This window comes from Myxocyprinus asiaticus, chromosome 11, assembly GCF_019703515.2.
Source record: "Myxocyprinus asiaticus isolate MX2 ecotype Aquarium Trade chromosome 11, UBuf_Myxa_2, whole genome shotgun sequence".
In the NCBI taxonomy this organism is placed as follows: Eukaryota; Metazoa; Chordata; class Actinopteri; order Cypriniformes; family Catostomidae; genus Myxocyprinus; species Myxocyprinus asiaticus.
In genome coordinates, this window is record NC_059354.1 from 19,314,540 (window position 1) to 19,328,881 (window position 14,342).

Sequence of the window (14,342 nt, forward strand, 5' to 3'; positions counted from 1 at the left end):
ATGCGTAACTGAAAACGCGGAATCGCTCTACCAGACTGCTCAAATTTCTTAGAAGTGAAAAGTTAACAGATAGTTTCTGAATCAGACTAAAATGGATGGAGCAAGTCTTGATAGTTTAATCTTGGAACTGCACAGCATCCAAGCCGTGAAGTTTGGGACGTTTCAGCTAAAAAGTGGACTCATTTCGCCGATATATTTTGATCTTCGAATAATAGTTTCATATCCTGCGTTAATGAATCAGGTAAAAGCACGTGTTCACTTTGGATAACCGTTCAGTGTCCACAGATAATGAAGAAACTGAGTAATTGCTGTTGTGCCTTAATGCCAACAGTGTATTATGATCATACATCATTTGTCGAGTTATACTGCCCACCCCATAAAATTTTTTTTTGTAAAACAAATTGGTAAATTCCCTGCTTAGCTCGATGTCATTTTTTTTTTTTTATGTTATTGTTTCTGAACAGACGGCAGATCTTCTTCATAAATGTGCTGCGGAAGCAGGGGTCCAGTTTGATTGTGTGTGTGGTGTCCCTTACACAGCTCTTCCTTTGGCCACAATCATCTGCTCTACCAATAAATATCCAATGCTTTTACGGCGAAAGGAGGCAAAAGACTATGGTAAATTGTAGAAATGTAACTAGGCTCCAACAGTTATGTTGCTGTTGATATTGTACAGTTCATTTGATCTGTCTAGGCACTAATTTTTTTGAACACTGAAGTCACACTTAAAAATGTATGAAAGTAATTGCATTATATAATCAAACCAAGTGGAATGTATTTAATGTATTTTTTTAAATGGCAGAAGCACACTTTTCAAACAAGATTTCAGAAGAAGCAGCTTGTTCGGTTTTAAATTATAAAGCAATTTATATATTCTGTTCAAAAATAATTTGTAAACTCTCTGGTTTTCAATTTTAGTGAAACATGTCCATAGTTAAATTAATAGTTCAATCAAAAAGGATAATTCTCTCATTTACTCACCCTTATGCCACCCCAGATGTGTACGACTTACTTTCTTCTGCAGAACACAAAGATTTTTCTTAGAACATCTCTGTACAATGCAAGTGAATAGTGGCCAGAACTTTGAAGCTCCATAAAGGCAGCATAAAAGTAATTCGTAGCACTCCAGTGGTTTAATCCATATGTGGGTGAAAAACAGATCAATATTTAAGTCCTTTTTTACTATAAATTCTCTTCCCTGCCTAGTAGGTGGTGATATGCACAAAGAGTCCAAATCGCCAAAAACAAAAGAAAAATGTTAAAGTGGACATTTATAGTGAAGAAACATTTGAATAACATTTATTCAAAATCAAAGTATTGGTGTTTTAATTAAAAAACAAGAAAATAGACTTAATCTGTGGTGTGTTATTTTAAGTTATCATGACATGAATAGTATTAAAATATGTAATATCAAAATGTGTTTGTACATGGGTTTAAATAAAAGGTGATCTATCTATCTATCACTATAGCACAATATGTTTGCCATATTTGTAAAACACTAAACATTCAAATTAGGACAAGTAAGTTTCAAGAAGATTTAAACTTGCTTAATGCTGAAGGTTAAAGTCTCAGCCTCAGACTTTATGCCCATGGAATACCCACACACCATTCATCATAAACATGATGCATTTTGCAGCACAATAGCAAGAGCTAGCGGAAAGTCCATTCTGATTGGTTAGCTGCAAGGAATCTCTTGTGAGACAGGAGAGCACAGGTTTTTATCAGTTCATCAGGTAACAGTTTTGTTTAAAATTTATTTCAATGAATCTTTGAAAGAAATTTGAAGCATATTATGTGATTATTTGAATGGGCTACCACTTTGTTGCACGCCTATAATTAAAAATAATCTAATTATATATAAAACTTTAAAAAATCACTTTTAAGCCAGTTCAGAGCAAATACATAATTATCAAGATTATCGTCTATTGGCTAAAAAATATAGAGATATCATTTTTGTTGCCATATTGCCGAGCCCTAGTCTGAATGCTCCCTGAACCACTGTATCAATCATTTTATTTACAAATAGTTTATTAATGCTATATTTTCTGGTGTGATTTACAATATGAAACTTGCATTAACTTTCATATTCCCCAGGAACAAAACGTCTTATCGAGGGAACTATCCACCCTGGTGAGAGATGCTTGATTTTAGAGGATGTAGTAACCAGTGGAAGCAGTGTTCTCGAAACCGCTGTGGTGCTTGAGAAGGAAGGCCTGAAGATCACAGATGCTGTTGTTTTGCTGGACAGAGAGCAGGGTGGCAGTGCCAAGCTAGCTGAGAATGGCATCACACTACACTCAGTCATTTCTGTCTCCAGACTTCTGGATGTGTTACTTCAAGCTGGCCGAATTGACATGGCCACTTCTCAGAATGTAGAGAGGTTTGTTCGAGAAAATAACACTTGCAGACCAAAGCAGAATGGCTCCTCTGTTCCGAAAAAGAGGTGTAAGGAGCTCGGCTATGGATCTCGTGCTGGGTTGCCTGACACACACCCTCTTGCTGCTCGGCTGCTGAAGATCATGGAGGAAAAAAAAAGCAATCTGTGTGTGTCTGCAGATGTGACTAGTTCTGAAGAGTTGCTGGAGTTGGCTTTGATGTTGGGTCCAGTGATTTGCGTGTTAAAGACTCACGTGGACATCTTGCAGGACTTCACTGCAGATGTCGCCGGCAAACTTAAAGAGTTAGCTATAAAGCACAACTTCCTTATTTTTGAGGATCGCAAGTTTGCAGACATTGGGAACACAGTTAAGCACCAGTATGAGGGTAGGTGTTGGGACTTGATCTTGTGATTTTTAAAAGTAAAGGCATAGTTGACCCAAAAATGAAAAATCTGTCATCATTTACTCCCCCCTCATGTTGTGCCAAACCCGTTTGTGAAACACAAGGAGATGTTAGGCAGAATGTTAGACTCAGTCACCATTTACTTTCATTGTAAGGGAAAAAGATTCAATGAAAGTGGATTTGGACTGATGCTTACATTCTGCCTAACATTTACTTGTGTGTTCCATATATGGGTTTGGAACAACTTGGGGGGGGGGGAATGACAACATTTTCATTTTTGCGAATTATCCCTTAAGTCGTAAGGAAAATGGTATACAGTGTCCCAAGAATGTTTGTACGTGCGTGTATTATTAAATGTTACTTTTTAATGCTGCACAAACATTTCTATTACAAATAATCTACAAAGCCTTTTTTTAATTTTTTTTATATAAAGGTGGTCTCTATCGGATCTCATCATGGGCACACATCATTAATGCCCATGCATTGCCAGGTCCGGGTGTGCTGCAGGGTCTCGGTGCCGTTGGCAAGCCTTTGGGTCACGGCTGTTTGCTCATTGCTCAGATGAGCTCTCAGGGTTCCCTAGCAACAGGGGATTACACTCAAGCAGTGGTATACCTTTTCTGTGAAGAATTAGCACAGAACACTGTTCTCACTTCCAAAAAATATTATTTTAATTGCAATATTTATAGATGTTCTTTTATTGCAACAAGCACTCAGTTCTTTACGACTGAATGTTCCAATTTTGTAGGATAGTGATGTCCATTTTGCTAATTTGTTTATTCCTTGAAGTTTAGTTCTTCATGACTTTTTATTTGCTCTGTAATGATATAATCAAGCCATTTATTTGAGTTGATTGAAATGCTTTTTAGGTGAAGATGGCTGAAGACCACTCTGATTTTGTGTTTGGATTTATAAGTGGATCAAAGATCAGTGAAAATCCTGGTCTGGTTCACATGACCCCAGGAGTGCAAATGGAGACAGGAGGTATGTTCTTCTATCCACACAGTGTTGGCATTAGCTTTCCTTTCTGTCTTCTAACAAAAAGGAGTCCAGTTAAAGATGAGGTGAATGTGTTGCGACAGAAATGCTACTCTTAACTGTACTGTATTGTACTGTACCAATAAAATATTTCGTATTTTATTTTAAATATGCACCTTTTTTAGAGATTAGATTATTATTAATGTATCTTTATTTGGTTGTTTATCATTTGTTCTCCAGGGGATGGACTTGGACAGCAGTATTCAAGTCCAGAAGAAGTGATTTTCTCAAAAGGCTCCGATGTCATAATTGTGGGACGGGGTATTCTTGCCAGCTCAGATCGGCTCAGAGCTGCAGGAGAATACAGGAAGGCAGGCTGGGAGGCTTATCTGAAAAGACTGTCACAGGCCAGCTAATACATTTTGGGACCAGTTGAGGCATGTCTAACTTATTCGGTTTATAGTCTGATCATTCTTTCCACATTAAATTTATTTTTTGCCTTTATCATCACCCTGTCAACAAGAACCCGATTCAGATTTGTTTTTGTACACATGGCAATAAAAGCTCAAATAATTTCAACGGTATTAATATTTTTAATGCATTTTTTTTTTTTAAAGTGAAATGATACCAGAATTTACGGTAATGAAAGTGCGACTTAATGTGAAGAATAAAAGACTGTTATACTTTGTAATAATAGTTAAATAGAGGAGACCAGGACTAGATGTTGTCACACAGGGAAGTTGTCAGGGCAATATCTCAATGCCCTGGGATATAGAATTTAAGTCTAAAGTCCAGCTGCACAAATGTTTGTTTTCTCTAGCAGTATTTTGTGTGTTGGTTTTACATACCTAGTGCAAAACTCAGCTATATAATGTAGGTATTTCAACCAAATTGTTTGATCTTTGTTCTTAGGACAAGAGTTTTTGCATAAATGTCTTGAGGCAAGTTGTCACATTTGTTTTACCTTTTTTTTTTTTTTTTTTTTTTTTTTTTTTTACAATTGATTGTTTACAATATCTTTTAGCCAAAACAGTGTTTATTGCTGAAAACCATTAAGTAGCCTAACATTGTTTATTTAATGGTATTGTTACAGCTTACCTCATGTAGAGTGACAACATGCTGTCTGTGCTTTAAACGAATCACAGTCATTAAGGTATTGCCAACCTTGTTTGTTTTTTCACAGTTCAATAAATGACAAATATTCTTTGGAAGCCTCTTTACTTTCGTCATGTCCCATAAAAACCAGAAGGGGGCAGACGCATACTAGCTGTTTTATGGTTATAACTCTGCCAGGTAACTGTCAAATTAGGCATATTAGCTGAAAAAACAAAAACAAAATACAATTGCTACAATTTAATATCAAGCTGAAAGTGTAAATGAGGGATATTAGTCAGAAAATTCTTAACGGGTCTTCCAAAGATTATGCTCATAAATGCAGAGCAGGCCTACAGGGCCTTGACATTTCATTTCCTCCTTTGTCATTGCCCTACTTCCTCTTTTCATTGATAATTGGGTTGTTGAGGTTTAACATCTAGCACTGACTGACAGCAGTATCCTGCAGTATAACAGGCTGTTCTGCATTGAAAACTATTTTAAGCAGCATTTTTCTCATTCTTGTTGGCCTCATTTTAATAGACTAAATAAAATATATTTTTACTTCTAAAAAAAAAAATTCTTTGTCACTGGGGGACTTGAGTGAACTGATAAAAAAGGTGATTCAAAATTGTGAAAACAAATGGTGATCAGTTACAGCAGCTAAATTATACCTTCCCTTATTCATATAGAGCCAGTCCTTAATTTTAACCAAAAATCTTGATGTTGAAAAAGAGTACATGTTGTTTGTCAACTACTATAAAGCAGAAACATGAATTTATTTTGTTATTTTTTTGACAAATTAGCCTACTACTTGTTCAGTCTGCATATGCAGCAAATGTTGCATGGAGGATTTGTTACTTTATAACATGTAATAATTCGTTTATTTTCATTCAGCATTATGCATTCAGCTGTAAGAGTGGATTTTTTTCTCTCTCGGTGAACATGAACATGAAACATGAAGTCCGTTTGCACAGAGCGACCTGATTGACATAATAGAGAGAAGTAATCTACTCTGGCCCTCCCATTTGACTCCCTGTGTCAATATTGGATGAGAGGAAAGCTCCGTGTGACAGGTGTCCACGACAGAGTTCCGCGCGCTACACAGACAGCACAGATCGATGTATTTACCCGCGTGCAACTGACTATATGCACCAACGTTATAAAGCCTCGTGAGAGATGAGAGGTAAGTTGAATTTGTCTGCTCTGTGTGACGAACTCAGTTAAACATTATCAAATGTTTTGTTTTGTTAGTTAAATCAAATAGCGTTACCCAAGTTTAAACCCGACTTGGAATAATTTGAACGATGATTTAAATCTTACTGCTATTGTTCTTCTGTTGTTCTCAGTTGTCTTAAAGGGAAAAGGACAAGTCATCTTCCGAGACATAATGGATTAATCAGTATGAAGGATGGATCTTTTGTGTTTTCTGTACTTGTCTCACGTTGAGCCTCACGCACAATACCTGAAGATGAAAAAGGTTTTGTTCGTTCGGCTCGCGTTACGCAGATGCAGACACGCTTCAGTAAAACACGAGAACAACTGGACGGTTTCACTGCTGGCAGAGTTTGAAGATTATGCTGTTGACCGAAGTTTTGGCACAGTTTAAGGAAAGAAAGAATAGGGGAAAAAACCACAAAAAAAAAAACAAAAAAAAACAATACAAACAACAACACATTTAATGTGCTTATTAACAATAATGTTAAATTCTTAAATTATAAATAAAAATTAGGATATGGATTTGATGCAGTATTATTGTGCTCACTATTCAAACAAAAGGAGACCCTAATGTTAAAAGCATCAGTAGTAACGAACAGGGTTTTTTTCCCCTTTTTTTTCCTCCAACAGTCCTTTTAATATTGTGAAAAGTGACCATTGTGGTCCTTTCTTTGTTTTCTTTGTTGTGATTTACATTTTTATTTTATATATCAATTGAATTAAATATGTTTTAAGAATGTTTCGTGACATTGAATTACATAAATATATATGTTCCATTCAGTATAGCCTATATTTAAGAGAAATCTATTGTTTACATATTTTGTTTCCTGCTGTATGTTCTACCCAATGTGTAAATATTTTGGCTGTCCACTTTTTAAATGCAAGTTACCCTCAGCTGTCTGAATATTTCTTCTCATAATTGTTCATGTAACATCATAGTTAATCTCTTTGAGATGATCCAATAGCCATTATACTGACATGATCAATTATTTTAATAAAATGGAGACAGAATATTCCGATTCTCCATGACATCAAAATAGCAAATTAAGTGGAAAGAGGAGTTGTATATGAGACAATAATAAATATAAATCACTATTTGTGATTTGATTACGATCTGATACAACTACAGTTTGTAACAGTCACAAAACAATTCTCTCTGAATGTTGCACATCTCCCAAGAAACAGTATTGCATTAGTCTGTAAAGTGCTTGGCAAACAGCTACCTGCTGGACAGGCATTGGCTGTTGGCTATGTGGCAGTTAAAAAGGTTACTGTTGAAAATGCAAATGATGACTCTTGCCCTCGGCAGTAGATTATATTGGAAATGTCTGTATCTGCCTTCCATGGCAATATTCTGCAGAACAGCTCAGCTTGTGTGTTTAAACACATAAAGGACATTATCTGAGCAGATGTCACCTGCAATAGTTGTCTGGACCTGTTCACATTTGCCCTTAGAAGGATTAGTTTCCATGGCGCCCGAACGAAAACGTCAGCCAGGACACTTTGAGGTCTGTTCACTAAATATTCAGACAGCAGGCCAATTTCAGAGCACCATCACACCTGTTTGAAAACTGGAAAGTAAATCTATGGCAATCAGAGAAAATACTATGCTCACCTATGGAGTTTGATGATACTGTACACATCATATACACAACTTTTGCCAAAAGAAGTATTTTAGAAAGCTGATCTTTGCCTTTAAATGACATATAACAAATAACTTAATTGCTTTCAGACTTATACCAACAGAAAGGGATTTAGACCTGAAATGAAATGTGTGATATGCCAAATCCTGCCATTACTAGGGTACAGTGAAACAATATACTCTTGGAGTGATAAAGAACCATCATGCTTTCTGATATGCAAAGGATTGATTTGCATGTCTCTGACAGTTACACCTTGTTTTTGCATTTGGAATGTGTACATTGATCATACACTTCCATTATTTTTTGATGCATCTTTTAATTAAGGATTGTACAGTTGTATAGGTTTGATTGAGAATGTTGTTGCAAGCAGTATCAACTACAACACCATCACATCACAATAAGGCAACGAGGAGCTTACAGACGGATAGATGTGCTCTACTGATTCATAACCAGAATTTACCTTAACTGGGTTTACCCTAAATTCAAACAGTACATTTTAATTCCTTTAAATTAACTCACATGTGGTAAGGTCTAATTGATCTTGAAAGGGGTTCTGCAGAGCTCAAAACATTTAATCCATTTAGTTTTCTAGACAAGACTACTCTAGATGCATAGTGGATGATTTTCAACAAGTAGACAATTTGTATCCAAAATGACTTCCTATACAAAAACAGGCACATCCACCCTGGAGTAAACTGCAGCTAAACTCCTTGCTCAAGGCTAATATTGGAAATCTTAATTCACAGGTTGCCTGTACCTGGATTGAAACCAACCCAGAGCTTTAACAGGTGAGCTGTCGCCTCCTAACCATTTGGTCAAATAAGCTCTTACAGGAATACCACTATATTAAATATAGTATATTGGGAATTGCCACATTTAAATGTGTTTTTGTTCATGTTTTGTGTTCATGTCTTTTATTTTGGAAGTTAGTTCCTTGTTTCCTGGTCATGTGATATCCTGTTTCACTCATGTGATCTTGCATGTGTTTGCCCATGTCCATGTATTTAAGATCTCATGTTTGCCATTGTCTTTGGTTGAGTATTGTTTTGTGTAACGTAGTCAAGTCAAGTCAGGTCAAGTCAAGTCAAGTCAAGTTAAGTCAAGTCTAGTTGTTTATGTTTTGGATTCACGTTAGTGGAAGTCATTTATGTTTGTTTGGTTTTGTACTCACATTTGGATAAAGTGCACCTTGTAAAGTATTGCACTCTGACCCCAGCTTAGCTGGGATATGTGATAACAAATAAATTTCACTGTATATATGCAAAAATATATAATGTGTGACCAAAATAAAGGCTTCTGTTCTATTCTATTCTATTCTATTCTATTCTATTCTATTCTAAATAAACTGCACTTGGGTTCTTACTTCATCATCATCTTCGTCTGCTCCTGTGTCCTGTCTGCCTGGTTGCCAGAAACATTACAGGAATATATAATATAGCCTATATTATGTATTCACAAAAAAGGCAACCCAGATTACGGAATACAAAGGAATAATAATTATATTAATAAAAATGTTATCATCTTTGAAATTTAGCCTGTCTAAATTTATGTCGCAATTCCTCCGTGTTCTTGTTTTTTTATGAAATTAAGGTATGGGTGGGACTAATAGATAGCAATATCCTATGCATCTCTTTTAACTGATAATCCTTAAAATGAATAAGAATTACTATTAGGGGTTTCTGAATTGTGGAGTGTGAGCTGTAAATGAGATTTCCTAGGAAAATTAGTATAATCCAGATCTGTCAAATTAGGATAACAGATAGTACAACAGCTGTGTGTCCTGCTTCCCTATTGCACCTGTTCTTATGCAAACAACACTAACAAGTGAGAATAATCACATGTGGTTACACATACACACATATTCATGCCTTGACTAATTTTAATATTTTAAAGGGATTTGTTTCCAACATAACTGTAAGAAACTTATATATGAATAATAAAATTAATGCTGCAATCTTAAAGGTCATTAGAATTATAAAATGTGCTGGTATTGGTCATGCAATGAAGTATCACACCACCAGATGTCATCAAGTGTGCTGACCATTGGACTACTTTTCAACATAGTATTTATTTTTAAAATGTCTTTTTTTTTATCCTGTTCTGAAACAAATAACACTCGCTTTATATTATAAATCTGAATATGCTTATAGAATCTCAAATATTTAGCTCATTATTTTACATTGTTTATTATTCCAAGTTGTAATTTACTGAGCTATATAGGTCTAACCTAAAAATCAAGACCTATCTCTGTATCTGAACAACAGCAATTATTGGCAAAAGATAAAAGAGGGTGTCCCTCACTAAATGAGATGTACTGTACACACATCCACAATAAACAAGAGCAGAAAGGCAAAAGAGAGAACAAAAGGGGGGCGGGGGGAATAGTCATTAGTTACTGGACCAAAAATGTGAAATTCATAACAAGTCCAATACCAATATTTTGAAATTTGTGTCTAGTGCTGACTTGACCTGAAATGGAAAATGAATTATTTTTTGCATTTGTGATGTGTTTAACAATGAGGTTTTTACTATGTCCATGGTAGTAATGCCATTTTATTACATAATATGGATCCGTATTTCATATCACAAGCTAGCAATACCACAGCATTTAATCAAATTCCCTCAGATACAAAAATAGCAGAAATATCTGTGACACGTTTTGCAATACACTGAACTGATTTTTCAGAAAATAAATAAATAAATACGAGCTCCCCCTCATTGGCATGAGAGTGAAAGGAGTCCTCCTACAGACCAGCAGCGCACAGCTCTGCCCAAAGAGACCACCTGCAACCAGCCACCAGAGAGTAACCACCATCGTTCTATCTAATCTCCCGCAATTCTGCTATTATCTGCTCTATCCAATCAAAGTCTCATGCCAAAGCGTCGGCATTGTGCCCAGCAGGGGGGCAGAGAGTGTAAGTTTGATGAGTCAGTGAGTCTATAAGACCTTCACAATGGGCCGCACTGGGCTCCACAATAGTGAAGACTAATGCGGTTTTTCAGTTTGCTGCTGCTGAGTGTGCAGGCCTGTTGCACATTCTGCACTAAATGAGGGGCCCTGTGCTATAAAAACACTGGACAAGGGCTTTGCCACCACATTGATTATACTGGATTTGTCCCACCTCGGTACGTGAGTATGCCACACTGTCTTAGCTCTCAAAGTGATACATCGGATTCCTTTCCGGTTATAAAGAGCCCAGACAGAGAGAAAGTGACCAAAAAAGATCATGCAAGTGGGAAACACATACTTTCCTGCTTTGTCAAAACTCCAGGAATCGAATTTCACTTAATCTACCAAAGAATTTGATACATGGGTGCATGAATTCACACTATGGTCCCTGTTCTCTCCACATTTTTCCTGGTAGAGAGCACGGTGACTGACAGCAACCATGAACCCACAGCAGCAGTTGGAGCAGAGGGGGAAGTTTAGGATGACTGTGTTCGAGGAGGAGTTCTTCCAGGGCAAGAGCTGTGAGTTCACTTTTGAGTGCCAGAACATTCTGGACAGAGACTTCAGAAAGATTCGCTCCATTAAGGTGGAGAACGGCCCGTAAGTCTAATGTCTGCATTTCTTTTGTGCAAAAGGTAAAGCAGAGAGGATATATGACACAGATGTTTAGTATACTGTATAAGAGATATATTGATATGGTATAAGTTGAAAAGCTGAAGTATTAGGAACTGTATACTTAATGATAAGTGTAATTACAAGTATTATTACAAATACTATCAAGCCTACATTAGAACTGATTTGACCATTTGAAAAAAGTCTTAGATGCAAAAAAATTACACACTGAAAACCCTAATAAGTTGACTCTACTCAAATGTTTGAGTAAACTCGTTCCCTCAGTTGAATTGAGTAATGGCGTCTCCAAAACTTGTGTAACTAAGTTTGCTTAACTTGGTGTTAAGCAAACTTAACAATTTAAGTTATGGTAATTAGATGCAAGCAGACTTAACTCAGATTTGCTATTTATAAGTTGTTGTTTCAACTTAATCATTTTAATTAATTGGACTCGAATGTATATAGTTCAATAACAGCTTAAATAATAAGAATTATATCTTATTCTATGTCATTCACATTAAATAAACGTATTTATAAACTTATCCACAGACATGCATATATACTTGAACTCAGCTGCACATGCACAAGAAGAATGGGGATAGTGTTAACAGGGTCCAACTTGACCAAAGGGGACACAGATCACCCTAATGATGACATCACACGAAACAACTATTTGCAACAAAACAACAAGAATAATACTACAAAAGAGCTACAACTCTATGAATTCTTAATAACAACCATTTAAATGTCCCAACATGTTCCCCTTTGATTAAATGATTAAAGCAAGGAGTTGCAAAAATTCCCCATAGCCTCAATTTTGTACTCAATTGTTTGAGTTATTAACACTTAAAATCTAAAGTATATGGATTTTTAAGAAAAATGTTCAAGGTACTTAATTAAGACAACATTAGGGTTTACAGTGCACTATCCACACAATGTCCCACAAAACCACCTATTTAACAGTAATTAACAGCTCTTTCAACTGTAATTAGTCTGTTACGCTAGTCTGAACGCTAGTTTCTGTATATTTTTGAAGGTTGTAACTAACTGATTTGTAATAAGAGGATGAAAATGCAGGTTTCCACAGAGTGTATGCAATAGAGTTTAAACAAAAGGCAGGCAGAGAGACAGTAGAGATAGTCTGTGTGGCTGGCAGCTGCCTGCTGTGTTGTGGCTGCCTGCGGTGACAGATGAGCTGATAAAGGAACAATAGAGAAGCTCCATTCAGCCCACACCATCATGTTTGCTTTTGATTTTGTATCCTGATCAGCAGAGATCATTGCCATTAAAACATTGTTGCTTTCTGGTTTGTGTTGACTATGACATTCTCTCTTTCTCTCTTTCAGCTGGGTGGGGTATGAATATCCTGAGTTCCAGGGCCAGCAGTTTATCCTAGAGAAAGGAGACTATCCCTGTTACCAGGCTTGGAGTGGCAACAGCAGTTACAGAACAGAGCATATGCTCTCTTTCAGACCTATTAAATGTGCTGTAAGTTTATCTCAGGGGTCACAATATTACGTCAAACAACTGAGATGAGTCCTTTGGTTTTAGGCAGGCTTGTAGTCTAAGCCTTTGCGAAGTCTAATACCATCACCTCTATCAACATCTCATCAAGCTCAATGTTAAAATGGCAGGTTATAATTACTACATAACAAATGTTCCCTCTGAAAAATCCTCAAAATCACCACCTCATTTCCCATACTCACACTTTCTCTGACAGAACCACAGTGACAGTAAGATTACCCTCTATGAGTGTGAAGATTTCATGGGACGTAAATTTGAGATGTGTGATGACTATCCCTCCCTCCAAGCCATGGGTTGGTGCAGCAAGGAAGTTCCCTCAATTAAAGTCAACTCTGGAGCGTAAGTTATTCCTCACATGGCTTATTCGTCATTAAATAATTAAATCACTGCTTTTTCATCTCTGTTACGAAAGCCAATAATATCCAACATCAGGCTCTAATAAGATGAGAGACAAGCATTGACACAACTAACCATTGATTATAAAACACATTTTAAATTCTATAAAAGAGATATTAAACATGATTTTCCGTAAATATCTTCAAAAGCTGCTTGTTTGTTTTTACTTTGTAGAACTCCATTTTTGTGACAAATAGTGTATCACTTGCATAATGTAGCAGCTCTTATTGGTGTGCGGTGCAATAAATGAGATTTGCCCTTTTCTCTGGCAGCTGGGTAGGCTATCAGTTTCCCGGTTACCGTGGATATCAGTACATCTTTGAGAGAGACAGACGCCAAGGAGAGTACAGATGCTACAACGAGTACGGCACCCAGGCACACACCAATCAGATCCAGTCTATGCGCAGAATTCAGCAATAAGACCAAACACCATTATGTACCCACCATGTCATGCCATGTCATTACAATAGGCAATAAAGACATTATTTAAAATATGGTAAAAGAGTGCTAGTGGCAATGTTTTTTTTTTTTTAATAAAACAACTTCCCTGCTCAAATCATGGATCTGCTAAGTGGTATTTTGTGGTAATTCTTGACTCAAAACTAGCAGAAATATTTGATGTTTTTAAGGTATTGGTGCATTAGAACAGGCCTCCCAAGGTCTCTTCCAGATACAGTAATTGTAATTATGCAGAGATAGAAAGCCTATAGACTTTTGATCTAATAAGCCACTCTGTCATATTTAGCAACAGGGATATATATATATATATATATATATATATATATATATATATATATATATACACACACACACACACACACACACACACACACACACACAGTGTATATATAAACAGTATACATTTACAATGTTTCATTTAAATTCATTTAAATTATATTAGCCTATTTATTTGAGAAGATTTTATACATCAGATCTATTTTAATTATTTTGTATTATAACAATTTTGAATAAACAATTATTACAAATCTTTAATTATTTAAAGACGTATAATTATTTTATTATATTTAGTGAGATTTTTCAGTACTGTCAGTGTCAACAAAGGATAGTCATTTAGGGTTTTTTCATCATCAGTTATATAAAAAAAGAGTGAGAGAAACAAATCTATAACAAACATTTGTCAACCCATT

General features: G+C 36.0%; 2 protein-coding genes and 1 long non-coding RNA gene across 3 annotated transcripts; all 3 read left to right on the plus strand.

The window, feature by feature from the left end:
* Nucleotides 1–4,768, plus strand: umps (uridine monophosphate synthetase). Its single transcript, XM_051710036.1, has 6 exons — nt 1–241; nt 465–618; nt 2,095–2,763; nt 3,215–3,390; nt 3,651–3,765; nt 4,000–4,768. The coding sequence occupies exons 1-6, from the start codon at nt 92–94 to the stop codon at nt 4,173–4,175; spliced, it is 1,440 nt and encodes a 479-aa protein (XP_051565996.1). The 5' UTR covers nt 1–91; the 3' UTR covers nt 4,176–4,768.
* Nucleotides 4,769–5,687: 919 nt separating this feature from the next.
* LOC127447901 (uncharacterized) lies at nt 5,688–6,524 on the plus strand. The gene is made up of 2 exons (XR_007898433.1): nt 5,688–6,037; nt 6,201–6,524. It is a non-coding gene; the product is annotated as an uncharacterized LOC127447901 (long non-coding RNA).
* A 4,255-nt stretch (nt 6,525–10,779) lies between these two features.
* On the plus strand, nt 10,780–13,725 carry cryba2b (crystallin, beta A2b). The gene is made up of 5 exons (XM_051710066.1): nt 10,780–10,838; nt 11,078–11,262; nt 12,621–12,762; nt 12,995–13,137; nt 13,467–13,725. Exons 2-5 carry the CDS (start codon nt 11,102–11,104, stop codon nt 13,612–13,614), a joined length of 594 nt encoding a protein of 197 aa, XP_051566026.1. The 5' UTR covers nt 10,780–10,838; nt 11,078–11,101; the 3' UTR covers nt 13,615–13,725.
* Nucleotides 13,726–14,342: the final 617 nt, after the last annotated feature.